This window comes from Gadus macrocephalus, chromosome 3 (assembly GCF_031168955.1).
Source record: "Gadus macrocephalus chromosome 3, ASM3116895v1".
Taxonomy (NCBI): Eukaryota; Metazoa; Chordata; class Actinopteri; order Gadiformes; family Gadidae; genus Gadus; species Gadus macrocephalus.
This window is the reverse complement of record NC_082384.1, coordinates 15,247,293-15,272,039: the sequence shown is the minus strand read 5'-3', so window position 1 is coordinate 15,272,039 and position 24,747 is coordinate 15,247,293. Positions and strand designations below refer to the sequence as shown.

The window sequence follows — 24,747 nt, the reverse complement described above, 5'->3', positions numbered from 1 at the left end:
ATGACATTGGAATTTGTAGAGGATGAAACAAACTGGGCAAACATTACCAGTGAGACGGAATAGTGTAGCTTAGCACGATTTCAGTATAGGCCAACGCTTCATCTGCCAGATGAATAGTATATCCTGGATCGCTGTCAAAGGGAGAGGTTTCAGACAAATTGCCCCAGATTTCATAATATTAAATCGCCCTGACTGACTCTATTCATCTACCAAATGAAAGCAAAGAGCACCAGATCCATTGAAATGCAAGCACTTTTGACTCATTGAATAATAATTCCTTTGCATAGTTTCTATTATTTGGAGTAGATATTTTCTGTTACGTTTATGTTCTTCAGCAACAGTTTTAATTTCAGAAGAGATAGAGAGCCATCTCAGCAGGAAGTTGCAGTAGGTTTACGTAGGAAACATGAGAGCTTTCCAAAAATACGTCATGTAGGCTAACCCTAACCCTAACCTCTGTGCCAGAAATGGTTTACTGGTCACTAATTCCAAACAATGGTTGTTTTATAAGTCACCAAACTAAACTATAGCTGTTGTCCCTCCACTCAGTAATAGTGCAAGAAACCTGTCACAGACCATCCGAGACACCTCTATCTGGAACTGTTTATGTTACTTAGGTATTATAAACCAATTCTTTAGCAGCCAGGTGTATATTACGGAAATCGTATTACACACAGATTGCAAAGAACTGCTGTAAGCTCTGTTTTAATAAGGTAAATCATTAAGCAATGGGGGAACCCACTGCACACATCAATTACTAAATGTGTCTTACGACATCTATTGCACGCCTGTGCAGGTGGAACACCTCATGAGCTAGCTAGAAGGAAGGCAATTTGGGCCATGGACTGAGAAGACGGTGGAGTAATGTTAATCACACTTTCCCTGGCCGTTGGGGGGTACCAATAGCAGTATGTTTTCCGCCCAGAGCACCCTGTGAAAGAGGGGCAGAATCAATAAGACCCGGGAAAATGCATGAATGTGGCAGCTAAGCCATGCATGAGCCAGCTGGTCCATCAATAAAAAAAAAATAAAAAATAAAGGAGAGGTTCACACCCCAAGTCTGCAGGGGCACAAAGAAGGCAGTATGGGTGCTATCCAATTGAAAGCAATATCAATATATATCATATCAATCTGCTTCAGTACACAATGAATCACAATGTATCATTCTATATGAGGCCTACTTTCTCTATGTGAGAAGAAATTATTTAATTCAATTAATAAAATGTCATTATTTAAGGAAAGGGAATAGACCTAACCGCACTGATAAAGCTACTCTATGCTGTACAACACTGGCTACGAATTGTTGTTAAACGAAACGCTGAACTCATTCCGCTGCACTCGGGTCACTCTGAACAGGGCGTTGGCCTCAACGTTCGAGCGTCAACTTTTCTCTGCGCTCCCGAAGAGCTCCTCCCTATCGTTCCGCTTACAATGGGAGGAGGCCGACTCTCCAGTCTCCACGCCTTTCCTCTCTCTTGTCAGTACGAATCGCACCCCTATCCCTTGCGTCTGTCCCAGTAATAATAACAAAAACCATAACAATAACCAAGAACGCATTTCAATAAGGCTTTCTGCTCCATAATCACGATAGGCTACAGTTCCTTGGTTACCCTAACAGTCACATCTACACTGGACATAAACGAAGGGGAGCAGGGTTGGCAGCTGTCTTACGTGTGAAGGAAGAAGAATGTGAGGAACTGTTGGCCACCAGGGCGCTCTGGGCTGTGCCTCCCTCTCATCTCGTCAATTTTGATATTTACCGCTGAACCGGGGGCGTTGAGTAGGCTACTGTATCCGTAAAACGGGGACATTGAACCCTCTTGAGATCAGTTTCGATAGTTATTCGACCGCGGACAATGCAAAGACACGCGCATTGACTGTAGTGGGATTCAGTGATGGCTTCGACGCAAATGTTCTCCAAAGTCCGGAGCCGACTTTTCGGAAGTATTAAGCTGTTTGATGCAGCTTGTAGATCGACTCGCCCGGCCACGTTACTTCACAAGGTATGTGTCATCGAGTATATTGATATAAACTGTCGTTGAGATTGGAGTTCAATCATCAACTCAACGTTGGTTTAAAGGTCCGAAGGGTAACTCGAAACAATAGCAGCCCTTCTCCACGATTTCAAAAATTAATCGGCGTACTTTTTTCTATTGCAAACAAAGTTATATTTTCTAACACTGATCTTTCTATAAGCAGGAACCCTGTGTGGTATTTCGCCATAACTACACAAGCAAAGGTGGAAACATGCACTTTCGTCTAATTGTTCAAGATATGCAATGCAATAATATAGCGATAGGCTGCTGAGTGAACACATTTACGGAAGAGTAGCGTGTGGGGTTTAACTGCTGTGGGATATGTGATCCTTCCCCTGAAAGCCACAACTAAATGCAGTTTTCCTGTGGGGATTGGGGGGTTGGGGAAATGCAATACCGATAGACATGTTCTGTTACGTATGAAACGAGAAATCGTCTCGCATCTAATGCATTAAGCGTTATTGCATTAGCCAAGAGCAGAACTGGCATGAGAATGCATCGATGGGACAAGCTACCGTGTTTATTATTTTCACCCTTCATTTCACTTCCGGGTCTTTACAGACAGGAGTATGGTGTCCAACGATGTATTATAATGCAAGTATCAGGTTGTATGTGTAGCTAGCTAAGAGGCCATGTTTACTTCCATCTCCCAGGTGACCTGATTCCCTGTTCATAACATAAGAAACCCTGTCAGCTGTTTTTTAATGAGGGCACACACACACACACACACACACACACACACACACACACACACACACACACACACACACACACACACACACACACACACACACACACACACACACACACACACTTGAATCCCTTTCGGAAGAGTTCTTTCTAGGAATTTTGCACCTGCACACACTCAGCTTCCGGAAGGTACAGGAGCTCTGTCTAGCCCTGGGATGGTTCTCAAAACATTGTCAGTGGACTAAAGGAGCGAGTTGAGAGAGATGAGAGGTCTCTCTCTACAGCAGGGACAATACGACCACCAAGGCAGCTTCAGAGCAACGCCTCGTCAGCTCCTTTTGGGTTACCAGCGACAAGCCAAGCTTTCCTGGAATCACGGGTTGTGATGCATCGGGAAGCACAACAGGCTTAGAAGAACAATTACCTAAAAGATGTTCAGTTGCATTCTATCCCATTGTTTACGTGCACTTTTCGATTGTATGAGCGAGTGTTGCCCAACCCTAAAACCGTCAGGCCCCAACCCAAAACCCCGGGCCCTAATCCAAAGAGCCAGAGCCCCCATTTAGAACTTCGGGCCCAAACCCAAACCCCCCGGGCCCCTGCCAAGTGGCTCGCCTCTTGCGCTTAGGTAAGGGGTTTTGTAAACTAAACTGCATCTAAACTCACTCTCCACCCTCTCACATCCTGCTTGTATGTGAAATGCAAGCACCGTTGTTTTTTGAAGATACTGGAACATTCTCAGGTGTTTACTCGCTGTGGCGGGGAGCAAATATTCTAATGGACATAGTCATAAGCAGCAGCAGCTGTGATTAATGAGGCAGTCTGTCCCTGGGACAGTAGAGGGGGTGCAAGCAACGTAAGATGCTGTGGAATGGATGCATGGCGTCACTGTATCCATGAGTTATCTTTTTATTTTTACCCAGAACAAGATGTAAGGACCTGTTCTCCATCTGGTTCGGTCTGTGCATTCACCAGCTGTTAGCTGCAGCTTTTCTATTCTAGCTCCTTTCTCTTGTGGCTCCTAGGGGTGCACGGCTGGTATGAATCACATGCAGGGAAGTCTCTCTCTCTCTCTCTCTCTCTCTCTCTCTCTCTCTCTCTCTCTCTCTCTCTCTCTCTCTCTCTCTCTCTCTCTCTCTCTCTCTCTCTCTCTCTCTCTCTCTCTCTCTCTCTCTCTCTCTCTCTCTCTCTCTCTCTGCACTGCAGTAAAAGCATGTGTAAATCCCTGAGCTGTTGTCAGACAGAGACAGCATCGTTGCCACCCCTTCTGGATCACCCTTCAGCACAGCTCTCAGAGACTTGTCAGACCGGCTTGTCCAAAGTGCCTTTGCTTTCAGATGGTGTGTCCTAGTACCTGCTTTACTTTGTACCTCCATAGGGTACCACAGCCCTTTCACTGGCCAGTTCAGAAAAGAGGCTTCTTCCGACAATTCTCCAGTAAATGTCTTCCCTTCCAAAGGGCATGAGCTTCTAGGCACATGATTACCAATGGTTCAGTACAGATCATTGTGATGATCCGCCCGTCGCCCCTGCTCTTTGTCTCTGTGCCCATGGGCTGTAATTTAGTCTCTCCATTCCTGACAGCAGCCCCATGTTATTAACCTAGCCTTTAGACTGTTGATTACACAAACACATACACACACGTGCACACACAATCACATGTGTGTGTATATATGTATGTGTGTATATATGTATATGTATATGTATGTATGTATGTATGTATGTATGTATGTATGTATGTATGTATGTATGTATGTATGTATGTATGTATGTATGTATGTATGTATGTATGTATGTATGTATGTATGTATGTATGTATGTATGTATGTATGCATGCATGCAGGCATGCAGGTATGCATGCAGGCATGCAGGTATGCATGCAGGCATGCAGACATGCATGCAGGCATGCAGACATGCATGCAGGCATGCAGACATGCATGCAGGCATGCAGACATGCATGCAGGCATGCAGACATGCATGCAGGCATGCAGACATGCATGCAGGCATGCAGACATGCATGCAGGCATGCATGCATGCATGCAGACATACATACTGCCTGTTCCTTCTGCGTTCTCTGCCAGCAGAGTGCAGTGATGTTCGACTGCTGGGATAGAGCTGGACAGAACTGGCTATGTAGCATTAAGTAATGTATTCTCTGCTCTTATTCCAATGTAGGCTGCTGACTTCACTATGCCTCACTCTACTCTATGTAACCGTTAGTCTGGTCATGCGACATTTGCTTAGATTTTTATCATTGAAACAAGGATAATTATATTGATTGATCACTCATTTATCAGTAACCTGCTGGAAATGATGAGGTCAAATGAAAAATATTAATCTAAATTATTCCCATGTCTGCTCCTTAATGACATGCTTCAGAATTCACGCTGTTCAGTGCTTTTGATACAAGTACCAGCCAATAACAAATGTTGTATTCTATATTTGTCTATGTCTTGCTCTCTCTCGTGAAGAAGACGGTCCAAGACGGTCCACTGTATTTAGTCGTATTTAGCCTCAACGCGACCTTGCTTTAACGGTCATCTGATAAAAGTTTCACACAGCCTTGTGTGTGTGTGTGTGTGTGTGTGTGTGTGTGTGTGTGTGTGTGTGTGTGTGTGTGTGTGTGTGTGTGTGTGTGTGTGTGTGTGTGTGTGTGTGTGTGTGTGTGTGTGTGTGTGTGTGTGTGTGTGTGTGTGTGTGCGCGCGCCAAGGCTGGGTTTCAGGCTATAGTCGTAGCTCAGACCTGACAGCGGCTGTAATGAGACCAAGGCTGCCGAGTTGGGGGATGGGGGGTGATGACGACGGCCCTGAACGGTGCCTACAGGGACGCACAAGCATCCTTGAGAGAGAGTGAGAGTGTGTCAGTCAGTCAGTCAGTCAGTCAGTCAGTCAGTCAGTCAGAGAGTCGTTTATCACCTTGCTGCCTGGCTCTCACCCCTGACTGTTCCATTTCTCTCTGAACCCTGGTTCTGTTCTGACACTGCTATGGTGAAGTAATGTATGGAAATGAGTGTGTGTGTGTGTTTATAACATTGTTTATAATATTGGGTAGAAATACTGCTACTTCACGAGCAGAATCTAGTGGAGGCGATCATGTGCTGTAGAGGACGCCTCTGCAGAGGGGAGGCGTGCGTGCGTTCATGCGTGTGTGAGTGACGGTCACCTTGAGCTGGAGGAATATAGATCCATATAAATGTGGAAACAGGGCTCTGATAGGGCACATGGTGTGGAGGCGTGGACTGGGCTGATTGGATGAGAACCTCTGCTCTGTGTGTGGATTGGATGAGGACTTCTGTGATGGTAGTGATTAGTTAAAGTGTGGTGTGGTGGAATTTTGTGGCTTTTGCGATGATGAGGAATTTGTGTGGTAGAAAGTGATTTTAAGGAGGCGTTAGTGTGTGCGAAAAGGATTATTTTAAAGTGTGTATGTGTGTGTGTGGTGGGGTTGAATGAGGGGTTGTCCTTATTTCTGTGATGACCTATTTCTGTGATTATTTGAAGAGTTGTGTGTGTGGATGGGATGACTTGAAGGAACAACAAAACTGTAAGGCTTACTGCAACGTCTGTTGTTAATCTGGTAAATGTGGTCATACATAAGTTATTTATTTGAAATATTATTAAATAATATATATATCATAATGTAACAACAGATGTTATTTTCCGTCACTTTGCGGATTCCAAATAATATTCTGTCATGATAAAATGAAATCCACTCTACATTCCTCTCTCTCACACTCAAACACTTTGGTTCTGTCTGTTATCGATTGTAAGACGAGGTAGCTACAATGAGCTGCATCGCACGGCTATGTTCTACTCCTGATCTATTCTACAACTGCACTTCCCGACTTCAGAGCCAGTACACGTTTATTTCCCCATCACACACTGAATGCTCTAGGTTCTACCGTAAAATGACATCCATTAGACATTTCAGACATCCAAATGATATTTGCGCATCTGAGCATGTATACTTTGCCCAGGGTCATCCATGTATTAAACGGCCTGGCCCCTGCACGTGCCGGTTAACAATGGTGTTAACCGGATCACAAGGAAGGATTTGGCCCTTGCGGATGTGCACAAGTATCTGCTCCAATCTGCTTAACACATTACATTTATTTAGAAGACGCTTTTATCTATAGCCACTTCCTGTAAACATCTGTTGGATTGGCAGTTCATCTCGCCTCTGTCCAGCTCTCTCGACCACCACAGAGCCGTCTCCAAAGCTTGACTATAACATCTGAGGATAGATACCCTTTACTGTAGTGGCATTTAGCAGACGGTTTCTTTCATTTCATTTCAAAGTGACTTCAGATAAATGTCTTCAATGAGTAGGTAGGAGCTAGAGTGTCGTGGCTCAATAATACCCCTGATGGCATTGAGGCTTGGAACCAAAGACTACTGGATTGTCCTAGCCACTCCGGGTTTGGTTTCTCTTTCAGTCAGTCAGCAGAAAGGCTGTCGCCCGGTGTGTGTCCTGCAGTTTTCTCCGGTGATTAACACCCTACTGTGCCGAGGACTGCAGATTTCCTCAGTGCGCACCCCTGGCACGCGCTCAGTCCGTCTCACTCTGTCTCACTCGCTGACTCAATGAGTTCAGGCGGCCAGCTTGTTGATTGGTTGGCCATTTGAGGGAGTGCCACAGGCCTACGTGATGGGGACCTTATTATTACTGATTGTTATTGATCCGGGAGTGACCTGGATACTGACTGCCAGTCCTGAGCAATAATAATTGATCAACCACCGCCCCCTCACTCTCTGTGAGACCATTGGCTAGACCTGGGAACCATCACTGCATGAAGTATGCCATTAAGACCGTTCTTTGTCATCTGTTTGGTACTGCCAGATACCAGTTCACTTCTCGATTCAACCATCTTTGTTAACCATGATATAGGATAACATGGTTTAGAAACTAGATGTTAAATGGTTAGTCCTTCTCCTATCTCAATGCCACTCTCAAGAATAATATCTGTGAATCCTGCACTACTTATTCCACTGCAACCAGTACACCTTTGTTCAGAAATATTGAACTAAAAGTGTCTGTAGAATTGAAAACGCATTCCGCATTGCAACCGAATCAATATATTTTTTTAATGAAATCCAATTGATCTCTGGAGAAAACATGAGGCACTGCAGTGTGCAATGATCTGTTGCAATGATCTGTTGAGCAACACCTTGGGCTGGTCTGGCCTCATATAGTCCCTCCCTCTGAACAGGGCGTGGGTCCTTTACTCCCCTCCATTTCACCCAGATAAGCTTTCTGAGAAGGTGTGTCTGCTGTTCCTCAACCATGAAAATCCCTCTGGCATTTTGATCACTTGGTTCACCTGGATCTACTATCCCAAATCTTATTCTGGAGGCTTTATAATTAACACTTGATTTCCTGAAGAAATCGTCCCAGATGAAGAAACTCTGGAAGTGCATTTGGGCTTACTGTTTCTGCTGCATAGTATTTGTCTTTTGTCAGGTCCAAACATGTTGATACATGATCAGAATCTTTTTCTTACAGGCATCTTCTTATGGGCGGGCCAATGAAAACAGACACGTGTTGATCTTGGGGAATCATTTTTAACATGATTACAGGTCAGAAACAAACTTGGTATCCTTGCGTTGTGGACACATAAGCAGGTTCTAGAGCAACTGAGCGCCTCCATATCCCAGAGGTATTTGGCTCACTCAATGAGTGTACTGGCCCAGCAGACACGGCCCAGGTCTTGCCTTTGCTATTCAGTCATTTAGCACATACTGTCAGTAAAGAGCAGGTAGGGGCTAGCCATCTCACTCAAAGGTCAGTTGGACGGCGGGCAGTGGGGACGGAAGGGTACCGTACCTTTTTGATGCTGAGGGGTGGCGAAATAACCTTTTCCACTAGACTATCTGCCCTTTGCTTAGCGTATAGAAAGTCACGGCGCTTGTTTCCCTACTGACAGCCCCCCTATCGTAAGAGCAGTGGTGTGTAAAGGTATACAGGCACAGCAGGCTCCCGGTCTGGGTCGATTGAACGCCAGGGCTGTGTCTCTCTTTTTATTGTGATATTGATCGGACAACCGGCGCTTCCTGCTGGACACCACGGTTTGTGAAAGAGTGAGTAAGTTAGATCCGACAAAGATCTCCCTAAATTCTGATAAAGGTCTTAATGGAATGGAGGGAATCTGTTTCTGGAAGAAATACGAGAAGAATTGTAGCAAATAATCTAGGTGATTGACCTAGATTTCAAGGGCAAGATTATTTGCTGCACTTCATGCCGTAAAAGAAAGAAGAAGAAAAAATAAATAGAGCAAATAACTCATTGTGTTTGCTTTGAATGACCCTGGATGTATTTTTGTTGTGTCTGCACATTTAAAATTGGTTGAATAATCAGCCTGTTTACAATGGATTACACGACTTCCATGATGGAAATTTAACTGTCTCGCCTCAGGAAGCTACTCAAATCATGTTTTCATCACATATCACCATTGGTCTACAGTCACCATAAATATAACACAAGATTCAATCTCAGTTTTGTGGTTATGCTTTAATTTAATCTCGGTTTTATATTAATGCATTTCTTTAACAAATGTGCTATATAACTAAAATTGAAGTTATTGATAAAACTATATGAAATGGAAGACTCAACATTCAAGGACATCCTTCTATTTGTGATTTAGATGCATATTATTCAGCCAAGTGTATTATACATCTGCTGCCAGAATAGGGGAGGCATGCCATCTGTTTGCAGATAACTTACTGATTTGACTATTCATTCCACCATTTTCTGTTCACCATTGCGGAATTTGTTTAGGGTGTGGTGCTGGTGTTGTTTTATTCTAACTACTATTTTTTAAATGTGTCTAAGGACATTTGACCATCAAACGTAGATGTGAAAACTCAAGCAAAACATGCTGAGGTAACTATTTCACTACGGCTGTAGTTAGTGGATTTAAACCGCCCTCTCCACTCTCTTTTAGATTCCACAGCGGCAACCTCTTCTACTCCCTCGGCATCAGGTCTTTTTCTGCAGTGCAGCGGCGCCCTCAAGTGGTAATTCGATGTCACTACATCAAAGTCAATAAAAACGTTCCACTTGTCATTTTCAGTGGCTCAAGACAAAACATCACTCCTGTTGTTTACTAGATGCGTCCTTGAAGTACCGGTATGGCCGCCTGGTGCTGGAGGTGCCATTGCCTTCGAGGAAAGAGAAATGTCTGTTCTTCCTCAAGCCAATGCTGATGAGTGTAGGAGACCTCATCGCTGATCTGCAGAAGGAGGACCATGGAATACAGACCGCCTCCGTCTTCTCAAAGGGTAAGAAAACCGCAATAAGACACAAATGTCACAATCTAGATTGAGAAGGTATAATACAGGTTTTGTGTTGATAAAGAAAAAAAGATTGTTCAATTGCAAATAAATTTTTTTATTTGATATTTAGTAGTTCAAAAGACAGTTTTATCCAAAGTGTCTTGCAGTGAATTGTTTAGGATACGTGTCATTCAGGAGCAGGTAAGTCGTCTTGCTCAGTTCCACTTACGTCCCACTCACACACTTGCACTTGATTGGATGGGCTCGATGGGAACACAGGTCTGACTTCTGCATTTGAATGGTAGTTCTGTGTCTTATTGATATTTTATTTTTATTATTATTATTATTTTGTTACATGAGAACTGCCGTCCACCAACCTCCGTGCGGGACATGGCACCCTGAGGTTTATTAGGTAAATCCAGATCTATACCGTCCTGACCCTGGTATTGCAGACGGAGCGCGCGTGGCCAACACCACTCTGCTGGACGCGCTACTGGACAAGGACTTCCAGCTGGTCATCAACGACGTGTCCTACCACGTGCAGACGCCTGCATTAGGTACGGCGACGCCCGCTGATTCACCTAAACTGATACACCGCTGCAGCTGACTGTGGTAGTGTGTGCGTTATCCCAACTGTCCCACTGCCACTGCATTAAAGGCACCCAGTGCAACTTTCGAGGCTTAAAAATAAACATTCAATTTCTAGTCTTTTTTACACGTAGTAAGTTTCAATAACTCCATACCATTACATACCGACATTTAAGCAGCAAAGATGAGACGTCGTTGTGTGGTGAGAACTGATACAAAATCGATAACAACAACAATGCCGCCATTTTCTTTATTTTTTGTAACCTACAATAAATAAAGCAGGCTTCCAGTCAATGGAAAAATGGCTTCTCCCCACCGCCGATTGTTGTTGTTTACGATTTTCTATCAGTTCTCACCACACAACGACGTCTCATCTTTGCTCCTTGAATGTCGATATGTAATGGTATGGAGTTATTGAAACTTACTACGTGTAAAAAAGACTAGAAATTGAATGTTTCTTTTTCATTGAATGTTTACATAAAGTTGCACTGGGTGCCTTTTAATATTCGTATATTCAAACAATATATTAACGACCCTAACCCTTCAAAACAAAATAATTAATTTGATTCATATAGCAATTTTGCAAGCACTCAGAGACTTGACATGAGCAAATACAATTCAGGGCTATCTAAAAGTCACATTCAGACGACAATTCAATGTTATCATTCATCTTTGACTGGCATCGTATATGGAATTAAGATATTCACTTATCGTTACCGAGGATTGTTTTTAAGCCTGAAGTTATTGATAAAACTATATGAAATGGAAGACTCAACATTCAAGGACATCCTTCTATTTGTGATTTAGATGCATATTATTCAGCCAAGTGTATTATACATCTGCTGCCAGAATAGGTGAGGCATGCCATCTGTTTGCAGATAACTTACTGATTTGACTATTCATTCCACCATTTTCTGTTCACCATTGCGGAATTTGTTTAGGGTGTGGTGCTGGTGTTGTTTTATTCTAACTATTTTTTAAATGTGTCTAAGGGCATTTGACCATCAAACGTAGATTTGAAAACTCAAGCAAAACATGCTGAGGTAACTTAAACTATTTCACTACGGCTGTAGTTGGTGGATTTAAACCGCCCTCTCCACTCTCTTTTAGATTCCACAGCGGCAACCTCTTCTAATTAAGCCTAAATTCAAATTATTGAATTACTTTCAATGCAATAACCCTCACAGTGGGTCTGTTTTTCAGAAATACATTGAGAAGCGCTGGTATACAGTTCATACCTGCTTAGGGCGATCGAGATAAGCCCCCCCATGGCTGTGGTGATAGTCCCGCCCTACAGACCACCTCTTCCCCTTCCTCCTCCCCAGGAGCCAACGGGGGCCGCCGCGAGCACGCCATGGAGATGGGGGACGTGAAGCACGTGGTGCACCTCCTGCACACGGCCCTGCACCTCCCCGACCACCACGTCCTGCAGGAGAGGCACCTGCTGGAGCGCCTGGACAGCCTCAAGCAGCAGCTGTCCCCCCTGGAGACGGTAGGCCGCCCCCCCACTAACGCAGACTAGGCCGTTTCCAACATATCGGGTTCAAATAATGGCTACTAGTATATGCTACGCGTGAACCTCCTAAGATGGCGCAATTTGTCTTTCTCAGGATATTGGGCAATATCCCATGATTGAGATCTCGGGATATTGTTTTCAGCGTGCGTGACGGCCGTTTCGTCACGCAAACAAAAACAAATAAACTGTGAATAATAACAAATGAATCCTGGTAAAAAGTGTTATCTTGTTTATTTCACGTGTAGTATATACTAAAACAATTATATCTTAATTTTTTTTTAATTGATGATTCCCAAAATCGATCTTTTAGAGAAGTTTAGTTGAACCCTTTCCTTTTGTGGTCAATAAGCAGAAGTATGTGGGGAATTTCACTATGCACAACTACTTGTGCTTCAGAGTCTCATTACGAGTCCACGTTGGTTCGATACTTTGCACACGGATTCCATTGAAAACGAGATCTAGATCCCTGCTTACAACCATGTATTCCTGACCATTCAGGTGAAGGCTGAACTGGCCCTCAAGGCCGAGTCCCAGTCCTCCAGGGCCCTGTGGGGGGGCATGGCCCTGCTGTCGGTGCAGGGCGGGGCGCTGGCCTGGCTCACCTGGTGGGTGTACTCCTGGGACGTCATGGAGCCCGTCACCTACTTCATCACCTACGGCACCAGCCTGGGGATCTTCGCCTATTGCGTCCTCGCCAACCAGGTGAACCTTTAAGCCCGAGAGCCCGAATGGGTCGGCACAGGCGGCAAATACTGTTTTTAGATTTCCACGTCCACAATAGACTTCGGTCCTATGTGATGCGACTGAAGTAATACATCCCCAATACAATCATGATCCTTTAATTTCATTAATTAATTTGTTTGGGCTTTAGCAGACTGCATTAACTGGTTCTCTAGTTCAGAGGGGCAGGGTAGTCTATAGTAGTTAGGGTTTTCGCTGAAAGGCACTGGGTTCGGTCCGCAGTCTTACCTGAAGGCATCTATTGGGCAAGATGCAATAACCTCTACCGGCCCATAGTGACTTGCATCTTAAATTAACCGTAAATCTCTCCTCGGCTAAAAGCACCTGAATGACTTAATTTAAAAGTGTTTCAATTTTTAGAAAACGCAAAGTAACGCAACACTAAAGGCACACTGCCTTTAGCACCATGCAAGCTGTTACAATCATTTCATTGGCCATCATCAGTCAACAATGGTATAAACTAATCTGAAATGGATCGCATTTGACCTAAGACTACTCTTGCTCCAACTTTAATATTTCATCATTTTATTTCTTGTTTTCACTTTTCTGCTCAGATTAACAGCCTTCCTATTATTTCTTCAGGATTACATTTACCCAGCTGCCAAAGACAGACAATTCCTGAATTACTTCTACAAAGGTGCCAAGAAGAGGAGCTTCAACGTGGAACAGTACAACAGCCTGAGGGATGAGCTGACCCAGGTGTGTGGCTCAACACTCTCTTTAGGGTGATCCGATGCAGAAAGAAAGCCATCCATATAATGATGCCGTCTTATGATACTAATGCTGCATATCTTTTTTTCTTGCTGGCTTCAAGGTTCAGGAAGATCTGAAACGTTTACAGAGTTCAACTCAACTTCAGCTGCCAATCCAGCAGATCCAACCCAAGCCATAAAGAATAAAATCACTCACACGCATACAGACACGCTCGAGATATGAGAACACTCCTATATTTGTTCAGATTTATTTTGATAATGGTGCCTTTTACTACAACTGTAAATCTTACTGTGTTTGTCACAATCTCAAGGTGGTAAGTGTACCCACTACCCAGAGACGATCTGTCTGAGAATATTGGAATAAATACTTCAACGTCCCTACTCTTCTGTAGTCATTTTGGGCATTCGCATACAAAATTTGTTTAGTTATTTTTGTTGAATGCTATACACAATAAATTGCTGAGTCATCTGTGGTTTCATAGTTTATTTTTTACCTCAGTGATCTTTCAAACCAAACACTTGCCATAATTCATATTCCGCACAACCTGAGGAACAACCCATGCGGTATCCGGTCACACACAAACCACGATGGGCTTCAAACTAAATGACACCGTCATAACATATACAATAGAGGATAATTTTTTGTTAAAAATGGTAAACGTTGCCAATGCATTGGTCCCAATCTGTATCCCAATAAGCAGAGCAACTGAAATGCAACAAGTTGCAGCTTGTTTGTCAGAACATTATGTTGTGCATTCTTTCCCTGATGGTACACGTTTTATGAAAAGAGAAACTGTTGGGGAATCCTCCCAACCAATTTAAGTGTCGGTTGTGGATGGAAAACAACTTTCCTGAGTTGTTCCTAAAGCCTTTGACAAGTTACCAAAAATAACATTCATATATGTGGTAAAATTGAATGTCTTATTGTGCATATAACCTTTGAGTAAATAAACCATTAGAATTTTTTGATGCAAATTAGATGTATAAACGGCCCTTAATTACATACTTAAAATGAAAACACGGATTTGCCTTGTCAGAGGCTTAAAGGAATGATTTGTAAATATTTGTTTAATGTAGGCATCAGCTGCATATGTAGTTTAATGTAAACCCGTGTAAGGATAGAACACCACAACACTATAAAAACACATGCGTCGCATATGTAGTGTGTGCAGGTGGACTGACTCCCTGAGAAGTGTAGTGTGTCACACAGTGTGCATGGTTTAAACCAACATCTTTAACATACACACACCTCTATGCTAAGAATGTGTTTGACTCCGACTCTGATTGTAAAACAAGCTCAGTGACATTTTCTGTCTAAAGCCCTACATCACAAGACAAACATGAATTCCCTTTTTTGATGACATATGCTTAAAAGGTCCATTAGATCAGTTAGTGATACATTTTCCGTCTTACTTTATCTACGTCTTCCGTTGTGTTTTTACACTTTTCAAGAATGGGACATTTTTGTAAAGTTAGGCTCATTGGTTGAACACGTCAGCATATCTGTGATAACAAGGGTTGAACAAGAAAGGCACTGTACTTCATGATGTAGATGTGGTTGTTACAAAATGGCGCTGGCATCATATCAGTATAGTAACAACAGAATCATATTTGGAACTGAGCAAACGTGTACCGACATTTGAAGTGGTGAGGGACTAAGTGGCATCACAGCATTGATGAATAACAAAGATATGCATTGAACACGTGAATTCCACTCAATCATTGTTAAACCTGCACTAAGTGACCATCTCTTGATTAAAAACTTGGCGAATGCTCAATGCAGCAATATCGTTCGTTCAAATACAAAGAAGACACTTTGAACTCAAATGAAAGCTTTGGTCAGAAGGTTACACAGTACAGGAAGAGAAATTTCATTTTTAAAATCAAAGCTCCAAAAGCTGGGCTTTAGGTAAACGAAAGTGGGACAAGGGCTCAGCGATACGCCGTACAGTCGCCTACTGTTTGGTTCGGAAATAGAGCTTCTTGGTGAGCATGGAGGCAAAGCAGGGCACCTGCTTCTTCCCGATGGCGCTGCGGTCGGCGGCGTGGCCAACGCTGCGCAGGGACACCTTCCTGTTCACCAGCGTCAGCAGCTCCGTGAACTCCAGGGACTCGCCGAAGCTACGCAGGGTGTCGCACAGGTCCTGGATGTACCAGGAGCCGTTGACCGTCTCCCTGTGGGAGTAGTACCCTGAACACACACACACACACACACACACACACACACACACACACACACACACACACACACACACACACACACACACACACACACACACACACACACACACACACACACACACACACACACACACCTATTTATACTCTGCACGATAGCAATGGCAGATCACTCAATTATGATTATATGTGTTTTATATTAACACCAGGGTAAGACATACATATATATATATATATATATATATATATATATATATATATATATATATATATATATATACACATACATTTTTATTTTAAAAGGCCTTTTATTGAGAAATAATTTGGCATGTGAAACTTCTGTCCACTTTTCCCCCCATCAACCAATTTCAAACATAAGATATGTGTAGGACTAAAATACACATCAATACTAAATATACCACACATCACCATACCACACCAGAGAAGAAACTGGAAGTGCACTGCGCCCTGGTGTCTCACCTTCGGCCACAGAGTAGCACATGAGGAAGTCCGCCCCTGCCGGCAGTGTGTGGAGGACACCAGCGTCCACCACCACCTCGTTCACCTTCGCCTCGCTGTCCACCACATCCATAGGGGTCACTGCCAGGTCATGCTGGTCCCCACGGCAAGCCTGGCGGTGGACAGAGACAGGCGAAGTTAGGAACATCTAACAGCAGTTCAAGTCAGTAGGTGTAATGGGCCCATATTCTTACAGTTAGTTAATGGGGGTCATCATATCCTAGAGTTGCTAAAGTGAAACGAAAACATTTTAGTGTTGATCATTAAACCTGCACAGTAAGGCAAGTTTCATGACTGTATGTATATTTCTTGAAGCAGCTTTCATTTTAAATCCTATCAACTCCCCACACTTACAGTAGGTCTGAGGTTTGAGGTTAAAACATTGTGTTAACTCCTGAAGGTGTCAAAGTAAAAGCAACACCATTAAAACAGTGTTATAAATCAGGGTAGAAATGTTATGAGCACTTGGCTTATTATCAATATACTGTGTATGTTATGACTCAACAGCCTGTACCAGGGGCAACAACAGACTCATAGTTACCAGATAACATTAGGCCAATGTTCAGTTGAGCATTGTTGATGCCGTTGCTTTTAAAAAAGAGATTTTAACGGCTCATATAACGGTTTTTTTTATTATCCGTAGCACAATGCCAACAGTGTTTTTTCTTATCACTCTCTCAGCCCTGTAAACCAAATCATTTGGTGATGCCCCACAAAGAAATTTTGAAATCATAAACTTGAAATGACGAGTTAAGAGTCGACTTAATCAATCTTTAGTCAGCCACGGGCCGCCCTAGAAACCGAAAAACTAGGTTCCTGGGGTCCTTTTTAAAAGGTTCCGCATTGGGTTTTTTGCTGCTTTATTTTCTGCTCAGCGTGCACCAGAATTTTTTGTTTACATGTTTAAATTCAAAAAGGTCTTATCTGGGGGACAACACCCAAAGACTCCCAATAGGGGTTTGGATTAAAAACATGTGGCCTTGCAAGTCTTGCAGTTCTGCAGAATATATTTTAGAAGTATACACAGTATAATTGAGTCGTGTATACAGTACTATTGAGTAGTATATATCAGAGGTGGGGGTAAGTCACTCATGTGCAAGTCACAAGCAAGTCTCTGTGTCACAAGTCACTGTGGTGAGAATCAAGCAAGTCACAAGTCAAGTCATTGCTCAGGTCAAGCAAGTCACAAGTCAAGTCATACAAAAATCTGATCATCTAACCCAGTTTCCACATTTAAAAATCGGTAGAGTGAGTGGTTCATAAGTTGAGTTTTATTTCAACACTAACAATAACAATGTCTTAACATTAACAATAACTCAAACTATTCAAAACATTCCAAAACCATTATGTGAATAGGCCCAAAACTGAAGGCAGCTCTGTCCATCACAAATGTCCACGTAGTGGTTCAACTGAATTTGGGGACTGGAACTTGAACCCTCTTAATTTCTTTGCGGTATGCTGAGAACAGCCCAGTCTGACGCTCTGGCTCTGACGGTGTAATTTTACTTGAAAATTACTTGAAATCATTATTATAACCCACTTACAGCCACTGAGTTAGAAGTAGCCTACTGACATGAAAATTAAACAAGTCAATCATCTGTGGAACGGGCAGGGCTCGAAAAACTCCAGCCAATGATTTTCAGAACCACGGAGTGGCATTGGACAGTAAGTACGTCAATCAAACGGTCGTACTGCACTCCCCCTCCCCCGCTCCCCGCGAGTGACCCCTTCGTGCACGTGCACGTACTCAAAGCTCGTGACCCAGAGCAAGCTTCTGTTTGTTGTTATCCTGCGGTAGCTACTGGAGCTATCTAACTAGCTAATCCACATTTGGACCAAGCACTAGAAGACAACCCTAAACTCCAACCTAGCTAGCCTGGCTCACTCTCGCGCATCTGTGTTCGCGCTCTTGCGTGATTGCGCGTCCAGGTACTTGGAATGGGTGGAGAAAGAGTCAGCGTTGAAGGAGAGGGGGTAGGACCATTTGAGTTGTGTATTTTTAAAATCGGCTGGCGTATCGCAAATCCCATATCCAACATTTAATCTAACTTTAAAAAAGTAATTTCGAGTCATCTGTCTCAAGTCTAAGTCAAGTCTCAAGTCATGAAGGCCAAGTCAAAGTCAAGTCGAGTCTTTTATCAGTGTTAGTCAAGCAAGTCTCAAGTCCTCAAATTTGCGACTCGAGTCTGACTCGAGTCAAGTCATGTGACTCGAGTCCCCCATGTCTGGAGTATATTGTAGAAGCAAACAGCATAAAGGAGTAATGTTTACAGTATTAATGAGTATTATACCTGTAGTATAAAGATCTTAGGCTTCCCGACGAGGCTTCGGCACTTGTCTCCTTTGAACAAGGCGGTGACGTCGTGGATGCTGATCTTTCCATCGTACGCGTACACGTGGTCGTTCTCGCCGTGACTCAGGAACACACACATGAAGCAGTCCGCGTCCACGTGGTTAGACTCCGCCGCTAGTGGAGGATCAGACAGGTGAGCTTTAAGTTAAAGGGGACGGTCACACTCTGCTATTTTCTAATATGTTTGTCTGCAGAAGCAGGACTTGATTTTGCCATCTTTTTTTTTTAATGTGTATGCAGAGAGTGAGGGTTGCCCTATAAAGATATATAGATTGATATCACTATGTATAATTACTGCCGCGAGGTGTCTCACTCAAAGAAATAACAAAAGGCGAAGTTTGATGAGGCAGTGAAGTAACGCAGGGTCAGTTGTCTGTCTGGGTGTTGTTGTCTTCCCCGCCATTGCTGGTGAAAACCTTTCTGACGTGACTCAGGCAGAAATCATGTTCACGGATGAGGTAATGTATTAAAGTTTTCATAACGTTATGTTTGGTCACGTTTATTCATATCATTTAATTTAATTTTAATGAAACTCCTGCAAGTGACAGAAAAAAATGTAATGTTAACTTCACAGTTCACTAATCAACTTACCATTAGATGGTTCAATTAACCATACAGCAATAGCTATCTTTCGGTTGCAATTTAAATTGTGTGGTACCCTAGCGCCGTTAACCATGGTAAAAACAATCCATCTAAAATCAACTTTACGAGAATGTTGAACGTTGTTGTAACATTATAAAGTTTAGAGTATGCTTTAGCTGGGTGACTGGCATGAGCCAAATGCCATCGTAGTAAGCTATATTGAAATATCCTATCAATAAAGTTGTTTTCTAATGGGTTACTGTTTCCAGTGTATCCCCGGAAGTTAAGGGAGTAGTGGGGACATGATGGCATTGACAGGCAACCAAATGAAACACACGTCCCCTTTCATAAAACAATGCATCTATCTAGGTTTGAAAATTGTTGGAAACATTTGGGATTCTTTTATAAAAATGTCAAAACAAAATATAGAACATAGGTCTAGTCGTTTAAAGATGTTTGAAAATGGGAATATTACATATTATGCCTTTAGCTTTTGAACACACAAGAGGACTTGCAATACATTGCTGACGTTAGTGCGGACGCCATTTTGTCTTACCTTCGGTGATCTTCGCCAAAACTTCTTCCCTCTTCAAATTGTCATAGGCGTTGACCTCAAAGTTCAACGTTTCAAATCTACAACAAGGATTTCACACGCATAACAGTTAGCATAGCTGAGTATAGACAACATCTACATTACCATGGAAACAGACCCGACCGGGTTAGACAGGTTCTACCCATGGATAACAGGGGAGGCGTGGGTGCTTGCGGGACGGCGACGGCGATACCTTTTCTCCAGGTTGAAGCGGTCAGCGTTGGTGCCGTAGCGCGGGTTCAAGCCCAGCTGCCAGAAAAAGTTCTCCTGGTTGAAGATGAGCACCAGGCCACGGCGCTTGTGGTCGAACTTGTACTCCTCTGCAGGGTCCAAAGAGATGCCACTTTAGATAGAAACCATAAGGCAACACACACACACACACACACACACACACACACACACACACACACACACACACACACACACACACACACACACACACACACACACACACACACACACACACACACAACAGTTTAAGCCAAAGTAAACACAAATTGTCGTTTGAAAAACTGAATTACCAATAAGGATCCCACAGGAACTACTGGTATCAAACAAATAAGTATGTATAAATATAAATAATAATCTTACCTTCCATAAAAGGCATCCACTTCTGTTAGATTGCCTAAATGTTGCATAAAGACACGAGGTGTGAATTAACTCACTCGATTGTGTATGCCACAGCATCCAATTTAAATGGTCAGAAATGCATGAAAACCCGATTGACCTTTTGGGTGAGCAATTGTTTAAAAGCTGTTTAAATACAGCAGGTGTGCGGACTGCTCCACCCTACCGAGGGGTCAAGCAGCCATTGTTGCCTTCGCACACAGCCCTGGCCACTGTCAATAGCTCGGTGACGGGCAGAGAAAGATGGAACGTGCTGTGACGAGCAATAAGCCACACCCTAGCAGGATCACCTTCTTCCTCCAATACATCCGAGTTACATTGTTGAGTTACATCGTAGAGTTATGATATGATGACATAGCAGGAGAGGCACAGAAACCTTTTAATTTGTGTATGGTTGCTCAAAGCGGCCTTTCGTTAAGAGGATAGTTAGGCCTGCTTTTGATCTAGTGGTTGTAATGACTGAAGATCCACGTGGGTGCTCAGCATAGACCACCAAAGTTAACATAAATAACAATAGAAAGCTAGGTAATGTAGGCCTTCCAGCATATTTTAATAACGTATCTTCTCTTATGGTAATAAGAGAAGACAATGTCACTCACCTGCTCGGCCAGGTGCTTTTCTACTGTCTGTAGCCATACCTCCTGTCAATGTATAAGAACACAAAGTTATTTCGTATAAGGAAAATGTGTTGATGTCACGAAATACATTGCTGTCCACAACTAGTATTTTTTCCCACGTCAATAAAGAAAATCATGGATCTGAATGGGACTATATAGCGAAATCTGTATTTCATTAATTTAAATTGTATCCGTATCAAGGTCGATTTTTTATGTCTCTAGGCAGCTCATGTATCAGTTGAACCAATCACGATCAGGTACCTCTGTCAGTCAACATGGTCAATGTATATGTTGTAGGACATGGCGGAAGTAACAGCCCATTTATGGTTCTCAAAGCACATTCCTCTTATTGCATCCATAATCCATAGTAAACGACATTTATATATCTTTAATAAGCGTTAATCTGATATCTGAACACATAATATATATATATATTGAGCATTAATCTAGACAGTAATCAGCGCAATAAGGCAGTGTTTAATTGCACTGCGGGACGTGAATATATGTTGCTTTTGATAACCTATAGGCGTGCAGTTGAATCGCAACAGTTTCGTTTTGGATACAACTTTCTACATTGAAGTGATAGCCAACTTATCGAACAGGGAAACGACCCCCAAAAAACAACGTCTCCACAACATGAATGTATTCAATAATGCACACCCACTTATCAAAGTCCCCCCTTATGTAAAAAAGATCTTTAGAGTACAATCGCCTTGCCCATCAGGTACAGACATGATAGGCAAGTTGACAGTAAATAAAACTCAATTGGCGATCTGGCATAATGTTAATCTGTGTCGGCAGTTTATCACTTGGTACGACAAGCTCATTGCGGAGATACGGTTTGAATCATATTTTAGTCAAATGTCAACAATACCTCCACAGCCACCCTTTTCCGCGTTAGACATGCTTGTAATCAAGTTACCAGCACAAACTGAGACGGAGTTGTAAATCAACTTGCTTTGTCCAGTAAACATATAAAAACTAAACATAGTCCCACCCACCTCTAAAATCTGATTGGTTAGGTTGTAACATTTGGAGACTCAATTGGTGCTCACTCCTGTCGGTCACACCACTCCATATTTGCGACGACTTCCGCATAAGAGTCAACCTGTTGTAATACACGTTTCCAATAAACAGGTAGGCCTATATATAGGTAGGCCTAATATAGGTAGGCCTAATATAGGTAGGCCTAATATACATATATACAATGCATATTAGTGGTGGTTAGTGAGGTCCCCCCTTCACTGTAGGCGTTTTTGAGTGTTATTAATTATTACTCTTCATGTTTAACCTCTGTTTTTCTTCTATTCCTAGTCTGTTTTACATAGTTTTGAATGATGACTATATGCTCTGTAAGGTGACCTTGGGTGTCTTGAAAGGCGCCTCTAAATTAAATGTATTATTATTATTATTATTAATATAGGTAGGCCTACTGTAGTAGCCATTTCGGTTGTTATTGCAATATCTGATTAAATTATTAAAATGTATTATATTCAACATGTAAGATTTATTCATTTAACTATAAAGAGTTATTTGCAAAGCAGAATGCCAGTCAAATATTTTCAAAATACAAATGAATAATAATTCAGTTTTTGCTTTCCATTACAATCAAGCCAACCCCATACCACAATTACAGGTACATGAAGTGAGGGAATAGAAGAAACTAAAAAATATACATCTGCACTGCCCTATCACATTCATGCGTATCTGTGATAGGGGCCCCCAAAAGTCGACTTATTTTCGAAGTATACCTTGCATCTCAGGGTTTCATTTCTTACTGTAATAAAGGCAAGTGAATTTAAAAGTAAATGATGGAGAACTGGTCTTGTTATATAATATTGATAATAATAATTAAAATGTTCCATATCACCCGTCATTCTTTTCCAAATGTTGAAGCTACACGTTTACAGAACTAAGCAGCCCTCAATACATTTCAGCCATTGAATCACAGTGGCTGAGGGTCACAGCATGAACACAAGGTTTTATTTCAAAGAAACATTTGAAGAACCATACCTTTAAGAGGTGGCTAGTAGATGGTGAACATGGTTCCTGAGTTGTTTTAGAAACCATTATAAGCACTTGATTATTATTAAAACATAAAGCTCTGTGATAGAACAACCCAATACACAACTTGCATCACAGTATGTTGGTACAAAAAACTTGTGCCGGGCCCATGATATCTTTAAGTGATTAACTTTCTGTCTTTGTTTCTTTCTGCCTGGTTGTTTGACTCATTTACAAAATATAACTTTTGTTAACATTTCCAAAAGCTGGGCTATTCAATCATATGCACCACTTTGAGATTATCAATCGGCCATCTATTGTTAAGGTCGTAAGTAAAGCTTCTTGATGTGCATGGAAGCGAAGCAGGCAATCTGCTTCTTCCCGATGGATTTTTCTGGAATTCTCGATGGACGGCTTGGACACCTTCCTGAACCTCTGCAGAGCCTTGCACGGATCCTGGATGTGCCAGGAGCCATTAGTGCACTCGCTAAAGGAGAGGTAAACTAAACACAGACACACACGCACGCACGCACACACACACACACACACACACACACACACACACACACACACACACACACACACACACACACACACACACACACACACACACACACACACACACACACACACACACACACACACACACACACACACACACACACACTGTTAAGCGTAGCAGGGTAACATCATGGTGATAGGCCCCGGTGCAAATATATATATTTTTTCTAAACAAAAGCGCACACACACACGCTTGGACACACACACAGCCACTAGAGAGAACTGCTATTGTCACCACCGTGTGGCTAATGTTACAGGTGACTAACGTTAGCCTACACTCAGCGTTAGCCTACCTTACCGACCCGGCCCCTCCTTTTTTTTTTCTTCCTCCATGGGCCCCTGACAGCGTCTGGGCCCCAGTGCAGCTGCACCGGTTGAACCGTCGATATTTACGCCAAACGTAACATGGTGCTGTGATACTATCGCACCAATCAGACATACAACCTTGAAAAGGGAGCCATTGTTTTATAAATTACGTTGCTATTAAATTATTGGAGGAGTAATTATTATATTTTTTTAAATGTTATAAATGAAATACAACGTTGACTCTTTGATAAATGTTTATCCACGTAACTTTAACTATATTGCTTATAGTTGACCTAACTCCCTCCCAACCCCCTCCTCCAACCAAGCGATCGGATCGTATATTGGCATTCTAGAACAACCATCATTGGCCAACATGAAAATAGAAGCGATCTCCGAACCCAAACTTCACTGAGGAGTGCAGCTGCTGCTGGGGGCTTTCCAACTTCCAGCAACACGTGGCAAGTGGGGTCCACTTAGGGTAGGCCTATAGAAACTTTCTAACTTACTTGCTGACTATTAAATAAAACGGTCAACCTCCCTGTAAAAGAGGGGGATACAGTACAGTAGGGGTATGAGTGTGGGATAATAATTAGTCCAGCACAGGGAAGTCGAAGAAAATCAAGATTGTGCGGACAATGCAGGAGGAAAGGACAAGGAACCCAAGTTGCCAGCTCCCTTCAGAAGATGATCATTAGATTGGTTTTATTGGTTTGTTTTTTAAACTGCTGTAAGGTATCTTTTTGATTTTATATGTTGTTGAAGTAAATATATCCAGCCCCCTATTCTTATCCATCCTCAATGGAAATACCCCAAAAGCTTGCTGGGCTCTAGCATCTAACTTGGGATATTGTT

At 42.6% G+C, this 24,747-nt stretch overlaps 2 protein-coding genes across 2 annotated transcripts; one reads left to right on the top strand and one right to left on the bottom strand.

The window, feature by feature from the left end:
• Nucleotides 1-1,466: 1,466 nt before the first annotated feature.
• mcu (mitochondrial calcium uniporter) lies at nt 1,467-14,025 on the top strand. The gene is made up of 8 exons (XM_060047568.1): nt 1,467-2,003; nt 9,668-9,740; nt 9,834-10,004; nt 10,451-10,555; nt 11,912-12,078; nt 12,601-12,804; nt 13,426-13,542; nt 13,658-14,025. Exons 1-8 carry the CDS (start codon nt 1,896-1,898, stop codon nt 13,733-13,735), a joined length of 1,023 nt encoding a protein of 340 aa, XP_059903551.1. The 5' UTR covers nt 1,467-1,895; the 3' UTR covers nt 13,736-14,025.
• On the bottom strand, nt 14,026-22,050 carry LOC132454293 (caspase-6-like). The gene is made up of 8 exons (XM_060047569.1): nt 21,899-22,050; nt 21,007-21,048; nt 20,372-20,405; nt 19,974-20,123; nt 19,745-19,821; nt 18,545-18,720; nt 16,215-16,365; nt 14,026-15,747 (listed from the first exon to the last, which is right to left on the bottom strand). The coding sequence occupies exons 1-8, from the start codon at nt 22,011-22,013 to the stop codon at nt 15,512-15,514; spliced, it is 981 nt and encodes a 326-aa protein (XP_059903552.1). The 5' UTR covers nt 22,014-22,050; the 3' UTR covers nt 14,026-15,511.
• Nucleotides 22,051-24,747: the final 2,697 nt, after the last annotated feature.

Excerpts from the sequence above, each read along its gene's own strand:
- mcu (XM_060047568.1), top strand. The coding sequence starts at position 1,896 with ATGGCTTCGACGCAAATGTTCTCCAAAGTCCGGAGCCGACTTTTCGGA. Across the intron at positions 10,005-10,450 it reads CGCCTCCGTCTTCTCAAAGG|ACGGAGCGCGCGTGGCCAAC; the intron begins GTAAGAAAACCG and ends CTGGTATTGCAG. Across the intron at positions 12,805-13,425 it reads ATTGCGTCCTCGCCAACCAG|GATTACATTTACCCAGCTGC; the intron begins GTGAACCTTTAA and ends TTATTTCTTCAG.
- LOC132454293 (XM_060047569.1), bottom strand. The coding sequence starts at position 22,013 with ATGTTTAGTTTTTATATGTTTACTGGACAAAGCAAGTTGATTTACAAC. Across the intron at positions 20,406-21,006 it reads AAAAGCACCTGGCCGAGCAG|GCAATCTAACAGAAGTGGAT; the intron begins GTGAGTGACATT and ends TGCAACATTTAG. Across the intron at positions 20,124-20,371 it reads GTGGATGCCTTTTATGGAAG|TGGCATCTCTTTGGACCCTG; the intron begins GTAAGATTATTA and ends TTCTATCTAAAG.